Source organism: Pecten maximus, chromosome 12, assembly GCF_902652985.1.
Source record: "Pecten maximus chromosome 12, xPecMax1.1, whole genome shotgun sequence".
Lineage (NCBI taxonomy): Eukaryota > Metazoa > Mollusca > Bivalvia > Pectinida > Pectinidae > Pecten > Pecten maximus.
The window spans coordinates 11085511-11094687 of record NC_047026.1 but is presented as its reverse complement, the minus strand read 5'-3'; the positions used below and the strand labels follow the sequence as shown (position 1 = coordinate 11094687).

The 9177-nt window shown below is 34.1% G+C and overlaps 1 protein-coding gene across 1 annotated transcript; it reads right to left on the bottom strand.

Moving 5' to 3' along the window:
- Positions 1-5202: 5202 nt before the first annotated feature.
- On the bottom strand, positions 5203-8530 carry LOC117339381 (ATP-dependent DNA helicase RecQ-like). Its single transcript, XM_033900943.1, has 3 exons — positions 8079-8530; positions 7175-7390; positions 5203-6760 (listed from the first exon to the last, which is right to left on the bottom strand). The coding sequence occupies exons 2-3, from the start codon at positions 7186-7188 to the stop codon at positions 5953-5955; spliced, it is 822 nt and encodes a 273-aa protein (XP_033756834.1). The 5' UTR covers positions 7189-7390; positions 8079-8530; the 3' UTR covers positions 5203-5952.
- Positions 8531-9177: the final 647 nt, after the last annotated feature.

Below are 9177 nucleotides of genomic sequence, written 5' to 3'. Positions count from 1 at the left end.
CATTCATTCTACAGACTCATTCATACAGTATATTTTTTTTTTGACCAAAGCAAAGAGGGAGCTACATTTGCACACATTCATGCTAAGAGCTACATAGCTTTTGATTTACAGTGTACATGTATATATTATTTTACAATTCAACGATAAATATAATTTCCCAACAACTCTCAAAAATAATGTGAAACCATGTATGTGTGCAAATGCTGTATCACCGATAGGAAACCTTAATAAAAGCAGACGACACATTTACTTTACTGGGAAGAAAGAACGAAAAAGAACAAACACTGAAAACTGGGAAATTTGAGTATGTTTTTTTAGCAATATAGCTTTTTGATATATATTTTATTTACAGAATGTATGAAGCATTGTGTTGACACTCTGCCTTAGTAGTTCATTAATTTTGTGAATATAATTAAAAGCAATGATCTCTATAATGGTGTTGTGTTTGTATATGATATTCAAATGTTGATACATTACTGTGAATCAATTGCACGTTTTACAGTTGAGGATGATTCTGTGCAACTTACTTGAAGTACGTCATTAAGTTGAGCTAGATTTGTTCATGGATTATTCTACAAACTGATTGGACAAAAGATTTTCACACAAGAATTTCGCAATGTTTTAATGATAACTTGGCCAAATAAATTATTTTTGAGTAATAATCCCTTTTTGAAAATCCTCGCACTAATCTAAATAAAATTATGGGTATCAATATAAAGGGTCATCCCGCGTTCGGACATCAGAGACGTGCAGAATTTCTATTGGTGACATTTATAGCCGAATGAGGGTTATATGATTGTTGGTGTAAATTAGTGAAGAAATTGACCTTGAAATTCGAATGATGGATATCAATAAACCCAATTTTGGAAATCAATTAATCGAATTATAGATATCCATAAATCGAATTAAGGATATCAATAAATCGAATTTTGGATATCAATAAATCAAATTTTGGAAATCAAAAACTCGAATGATGGATATCAATAAATCTAATTTTCGAAATCAATAAACCCAATTTTGGAAATCAATAAATCGAATTATAGATATCCATAAATCGAATTAAGGATATCAATAGATCGAATTTTGGATATCAATCAATCGAATTATGGAAATCAATAAATCGAATTTTGGAAATCAAAAACTGGAATGAGGGATATCAATAAATCGAATTTCGGAAATCAATAAACCCAATTTTGGAAATCAATATATCGAATTAAGGATATCAATAAATCAAATTTACGCAGTGAATTTAAATGTTGAGGGCGTACATCTTACTTTCGTCAACCAATGGGTGAATTAGCTGGCGTGTAACAATGACGAGACTATGCCCCGTCAACCAATGGGTGAATTAGCTGGCGTGTAACAATAACGAGACTATGCCCCATTTACCAATGGGTGAATTAGCTGGCGTGTAACAATGACGAGACTATGCCCCATTTACCAATAAGCGATCTAGGGGCGGGGGAAGTGCCACTTAATTGATTGACATAGCATTTACATTATCATGCGTTAGAAATACCCACTTTAAAAATAATAGATAAAAAGAATAAATAAATACAAACAAAACAATATAAACAAATTTTAAAAAATCCACAAAAATCATTTTGAATTTTACATGCTTGCAGTACATGCTTTTAGAAGTTATAATTATCAATATTTAGATACATTTTTGAAAACCAAGAATACTGTTATAAGTTGTGATGGCTTGTGTCCAATTCCTATTGTGATATTTAATAATAAAAACATGTTTAAATCGAATTAAAGCCTTGCCAAGTGATAATTATGCATCTACATTATGATATATATCTAAATTTAATCATCATCATAATCATCATGCATCGTCATTGTCATCATCGCAATCATCATAATAATCATCATCACCATGCATCACCATAATTACATATCATCATCATCATCATCATACATCACCATCATCACGTATCGTCATCATCATCATCATCATCATCATCATACATCACCATCATCACGTATCGTCATCATCATCATCATCATCATCATCAACATATTGAACATATTAAAATATATTTGAAGTTGATATTTTTTAGTCTAACGGTATTTGAAATAAAGTTTTTTCACAGTAATAATGCATCGCCAAATAACTTTTTTTCAAAAACTGATGATTTTGTCACTATAAGATGTTCTCTTTGATCGCTATTAATTGCATCTTCGATGTGAAGCGTATGTTTCCGGTAAGTCATTCGGAACACCTCGGCCGATTCTCTACGGTCATCTAACAATCGGAACACCTCGCCTCCGTCTGCGAACGTAGGCATTCGGAACACCTCGGCCGATTCTCTACGGTCATCTAACCTCGGATGTATCACGGTCGTCGCCATATTGGAACTACTTTCAAGTTCCCGGATGCCGGGAGGGGGAGGGGTAAACATGGCTGCGTCCATGGATACAACACCCGTGAAAAGTGTTTTGCCCAATACGACGTGCATGCTTTGACTACAAGAAAACCGGAGGGCTCACTGTTTGATAAAGTCCAAGGCTACAAAAGAAAACTATCTAAAAGAAAGTTGAAAGACTGAGAAAAGGAATTTCTATTCCTGCTGATGACAACTCTGACAATGAAGTTTGATAAGTTGTACATCTGTATATGTGAAGAGAATGTTTAGGGGTTTCTTTAGTCAGTTCTTGAATGGAAGGTGTGAGTTCAAGGGAAGACTGTGACTTATAAGTAAACTATGATAGGTGTAGGTGGGTCTACCCGCCACCCTTACAACCATATTGCTTACTCACTATAACCGCATACCTTCCAATATACATCATGATCAGTGTAACAGTACTAGTGCAACTATTGTTTCATTAATTACTTACCTTCACAACAATTATGAGATGTCTACATGATTGTAATCAATTGTATTAGTACCTATTACATGTATATATTTTAAATTTACTTTTACATGTTTTTATATGCCAGTTTATAGTGGATATCTATGGTGTAGGTGGGAAATACCCAACACCCAGATTGTAATCTGCAAATAATGCACATATCCACATATAACCTATAGGTGGGTACAAAAGTATGCGAGAATACTATAAAAAAAAACAAAAAAAAACAGTTGTACGTGCGACACACTCGTCACCCATACAGGTTACATTCTTGATATATCAAAACACATTTACATGTGTATATATAGATGACTAGTCTTATGTATTTGTGCTTCTGTGTGCATATATATTGGTGATTTACTAAGAACTCGGTGTAGGTGAGGATCTACCCGCCAACCAGGTAATTTAGTTTCTGTATAAATCTCGGCATATGCTGAAATTCATATAGTACATATAGTGTCATATTAATGATCATTTCACATACAGATGACCAAACTGTATTTTGTATCAATGTATAGCATAGGCCTGTGAAGAGAATATATTACCGGTATAAAAATATACTATTGTAACACCTGATTGATGTAGGTGGGAACCAAATACCCTGTAAGGTATAAATATTAATACATGACATGTATAATATACATTTGGTTGAATCCACATTACTTATGTGTGACCCTAAGAAACACTTTTATGTATTCTACCATATATCTTGTTTACATACTGGACATATATATATATATGTGTGTGTGTGTGTGAATTACAGTATATATATCGATTGACTAGCTTGATATATAGCAAGATGGATGATATGATCTGCCACACTAGGTTTCATTTTTGGTAACACTAATATTATAGTAGTACTGCTGACTTCCGGTTTCAATTCTTGATGTAATGAATGTGGTGTGGCACATTGTGAAAGTGTGAACAACTTCTCAATAACAAAGTTGTCCAGATGGCCCTAATGCATGCTAGGATGTAGTGTTACAAAATTTGTTTAAATGAACGACCTTGACCTTCATTTGTAGGTCATAGGGGTTAAATATGCTAAAATCAAAGACATTTAACACCTCAGGTGACCATTAAGGCCCATGTGCATCTTGTTGTTTTTATTCAAAAAGTATATTTGGAGCTGTATATAGTTTCTGTCTTTGAAAATGTTGATCAATATATATATAAATACTCACCTCATTACTTGTTCAATTAAATAAATACAATTGACTTCATCGTATGCCCCAATTTCAACAGAAACTACTTTTTGTATCAGACGCAGTCGAATCCCTGCTAGTTTAAAGTTCCTTGATATATCTTGTGCAATCTGATGCCAAGTAAGATGTATATACAGGTACCAGCAAGTGAGAATCTGAGAGTCATCGCTTTAGCTTGTTCAATGTATCTATTTCAATACATGTACTTAACTTTTCTGATAATAAATTGTTTTAATTGCAATATTTTAATTCATATAGATGTAAATGTATTTTAAGTAGATCCTTGTTAAATGTCTGCTATATATAACTATATATAGTTTAGAAATATAAATTCAACACGACAACTGTATATATATACACACATATATATAGCTCCATATAGCTTGACAATGAAGAATCCTAAATATTCACAGGGATTTCATTATCATTCAATTAATTCAAAGTAATTAATTGTTCAAAATATCAACTGTTTGCATTATGTAACTGCCTGAATACTGTTGATCTAGGAAATCATTATCAAATGCCACCAATGATACTATATACACAGTAATCAAATAAATTGTCATATGTGGACTCATTAGCAATAAATAAGTGACAAAGATTTTAACTATAGTCTGATTTTTCCTTATTAAGTTATAATAACTTTTGTGTAACGATGTTGCATTGGTGCAATTGAGTCGTCTGTATCAGGTAGTAGACAAGAGTCTCCTGTCCACATATTCTTTTGTATTGTTGTTAGCCATATATATCACACTGCGAGTTTCACCAATCATTAGTGTTGGTATGATTATTGATTATAATCAATAAGTTAATCCTGCTGAACCAATGGGGGGTGTTCAGGTGGCACATTGGTAACACATGCACTTGCCTTTCACCTAGGCGGCCGGGGTTCGATTCCCCCTATCGGATGTGGAAAGGTATGAGGTCACCTGTCCGACCACATGGGTTTTCTTCAGGTACTATAATGGTTTCCTCCCACAGCAAGACCTTTCGTGCGCTTCCATCCAGGCCAACAAGCGTGTTTAATATAAGTTAATATAAATTGTTTCAAAATTGTTTTAAATCAATTACAAAGGTTAATGATTGATTATAAATTTTAATAATCAATTATTTAAAAACAAAAAAAAAACAAACACCATTTTCAGATTGCCAGTGATTCTGTATTCTTGCCCTTTTCAAAGGACATGCAATTGCAAGATGTCAAAACATAAATATGACAGAATGATTTTACATAATAATTAGTCATACATGGGTAAATACCAAGCTAAATAAAACAAGCATTCTGTGAGTATTGCTAGACCAATACATGTCCCCTACCGGTGCCCCCAAGTTAAAACTTTAGCCAAATTTGAGTAAAAAAGTTTAGCCACAACTGAAACATTATCATTTTATGAAAATAAGTTCATTCCAAACAATGTGTAAATTCAGCTCTATTGGGGTGAATAAACAATGTTTCCTGCCCATAAAAGATATTCAGGTATTTGTTTGGTATGTCTACTGTACAGAGTAAAAGAATCTAAAGTGAATTTAAATTGAAATGTGTAATAACTGAAGTATCTTGACCACAAACAAAATTCAGTGATTCCAGATCTAACAATTGGTGATCGGGCAGTTTATATCCATCAGATCAAACAAATGAAACTGGTGTTATTGTGACAGTGTTATTGAATGGTTTCTCACAGGAAATAATCTCTGCAAAAGTGATCATGACATAGTGAGAGTGTCACTATACCTGGCATTAAATATAATCCCTGTGAACAATTGTCTTAAGAATCTACTTTATACAGCAACAGAATCCACAAGAATGATGTGTATGTCACTAGATGCAGCGAGTTGCTTAAAATTACACTTGACGTGAGAAATCATATATACAGTCAGTAACGACGAGTCATTTTCTGCCACAAATGGGGCAAAAATGTTCCTTTGGTCCTGAAAAAACAACACTTTCAAATCCAAAGTAATTCACAAGAATAATTCTATAACATGTTTCACTTTCACAAAACTTTCTCATTTCTTCCGTCATACCGATTCTGTTTTTTGCAATATAATTTTGGTTGTAGTAAAGAATTGCCACTGACGGTTGTCCAACGCGTCCAGCACGACCGATTTCTTGTAGGTATTTCTCCAGGGTTGTTGGGGGCCTGCAATGAATGATACGTGAAACACATGGAGCATTAAGCCCCATTCCCAGTGCAACAGTTGCCAAAACTAATCTGACTTTAGGGGTTTCTTTAGTCAGTTCTTGAATAGTGATTTTCTTCATGGACTCTGCATAATCTTTGTGGTATTGGGCATATATTCTATTCTGTGGAATTTCCTCACCATCATAGCTGGCACCCTTAAGTTTACACGAAAGAAACTGATAAAAATAGGACAATGCTTCCAAACTTTCCACATACATTATGGTTACTGGAAAATGAACTCCTTTTTCCAGCAATTCTGTTGCCACTGGTTGTATCAAGTCATCAAATTTGTCAAATTTATGAGAGTTTGGCAATCTGGTTCTAATGTCTATAAATATCTTTGGACGGTCCACATTCTCACTGATAACAGGTGGATTTTTCAAATTCAGCTGTTTAGATAGACTTGCAATTGATTTCGGTGTAGCAGTTGCTGTGAGAATTAAATGCAAAGCTTTCTCTAGAATGCACATTAACTCCCCAAGCTTCTGGAATGCAGGACGGAATTCTTCTCCCCTTCAAAAAAAAAAGGAAAAAAAAGATTAATTGCGGTTGACATTAACAAATATAGAACAAGATTAATTCGTAATTGTTTGTCACCTCTTTCCTGCGCATGCTTTGTCGATAAATTTCCCAAAAACGGGCTATGATTAGATATTCATTAATGTGATGATATCAATAACCCTGCAAAGTTTTAATTCAATCCAACACCAATGAAATTATAACAATTTTAATTATAATACAAATTATCAAAATTTACCATTTTCTTAAAAATATATTGTTGAAGGCAAAGACTGGTATTGCAACTTGATTTCTTTTTCAATAAGGACTGATTATACTCTAAAATATGAATTCTACCTCATTTTATTTTGCAACATTGCCCTTAATGCTGATTTAATTTTTTTTTTGCAAATGTGTATTTATACATACCATTCTGAAACCATATGGACTTCATCTATGACTACTGCACAAATGATCTCTTGGTACAGTTGAGACCTAGCTAAGAAGTCGACTCTGGATGACAATAAATTATGCAAAAGTCTCCTCTCTCCAGTTGCTCAAATGGAACATCAATTTCAACATATTCATGATCCTGTTCCTCATCGTTCTCGCAATCCGCATCTGTATAAGTTGAGCCATGAGTACCTGTGAAATGTGAAACGGAGATGGGTTATTCAGGCTGATTTCACACTAGTCAGAACAATAGGTTATGTCATGCATATGCCTACTGGTGGTTTCAGTTGGTTTGGGTTATGTAAGTTTGAAAAAGGAAAAAGTACTGGTGAGCTGATAACAATTGTCAAAGCAATGAAAAATGAAAGGTACCATACATGTTACGGGAAAGAGTATTATTCAATATTCATCTTGCATTTTGGTACATGACATTTTAAATTTGGTTGTTTTTAAATACGAATGAAATTGACAATTAAAGCATTCTACTTTACAGAGATGCATAGCTAGCCAAACCAACAAAGCCAGACCATCAGTGGGAGGGGCTAAACTGGACACAGGGACATAACTTATCACTGTATCATGTGTATGAAAGGGCTGATATGTATTTCAAACATTTGTAGTAGCAATTATGACAGTCACACGTGCACCTGTTTTTGTGTTTTAAATGACTATTATAAATTTTTTTATGGTTGGCTGTCTTAATTATGTGCTTTTACTTACATCGTAAAATGTATCTAAAGATGTATGATCGATTCCCCGGTGTTACAAATTTAAACCTACAACGTTAACGATTTCTTTCCATACTTTGACCAGATCTATAACAGACATGAGGGGATCCAAACATACAATACATAAAGCATACAATATAACTGACACATACCAGTGAAGTTCAAACTGCAAGCAGTAAATCCCTTCTTCCTCATTGTAATGACTTGGTCCTGGATTAGGGAATTCAGCGGGGACACGACTATCACGCTCATTGGTTTCCGTTTCTCCATTTTCAGCTGACAAAACCACGGTAACAGCTGAAATATCACACTTTTGCCGTAGCCTGTGGGTAATACCGATACACAGTCATGATCATCGTATAATGCTCGCAACGTTTCAATCTGTTTCTCCTTCAAAGTGATGTTGTTTTCTTTAAATAAAGGACAATTATCGAGAAAATACTTAAACACTGTTCGAACGACGCCATTTTGGAGATCTATATGCACAGCGGAGACTCATCCATAATGAGTGATACGGCGACCGCATCACAAATGCACGGCGTTTATACATATCAAATACCGTGATACATCCGAGGTTAGATGACCGTAGAGAATCGGCCGAGGTGTTCCGAATGCGAACGTAGGCTCGGAGGTAAGTGTATGAATACACATGAAAATGATGGGTCCAGGTGATTCGCCGGACGATGACCAAATTACCGCGAACTATAGCTGTCGATAGGGTAAACAACATGGCTGCGCCCAGTCTATTCCATGCGGTTTTTAAGTATTTCACTGTATATGTGAAGAGTAAGCGTTATATCAATGTTATTGACATGTTTTTCATTTTAGTTTTGTGTTATATTTATGATCCAACCGTATTTGTAAAGATCTACTATGTGTGTACCGGTACATGTAACATCTACAGCCAGGTTTTTCCATTATTGTTTTTATTAAATCCTTTTTTTTATCGACAGCGATGCGTTCCTAATATCAACAAAAGTATCCCTAAAAAGTCCTATTGTCTGCCAAATGTCATAAATGTTAGTTAACTCACCGAGAATACACATTAATAATAGCTAGACTGATTTAATTCTGGTAGATGCTTGAGTAAAAAAATAAGTGGCATGAGTATGATGATCGTAAGAATAAAATACACTCTTAAACATTAGACATTACATCATTGAGTCATCAAATACCGTATTTGAAATACATTTTATATATGATTTTAAATTTTACATTAATTCACAGGTAGCAACCTTGATTCTGAAACCT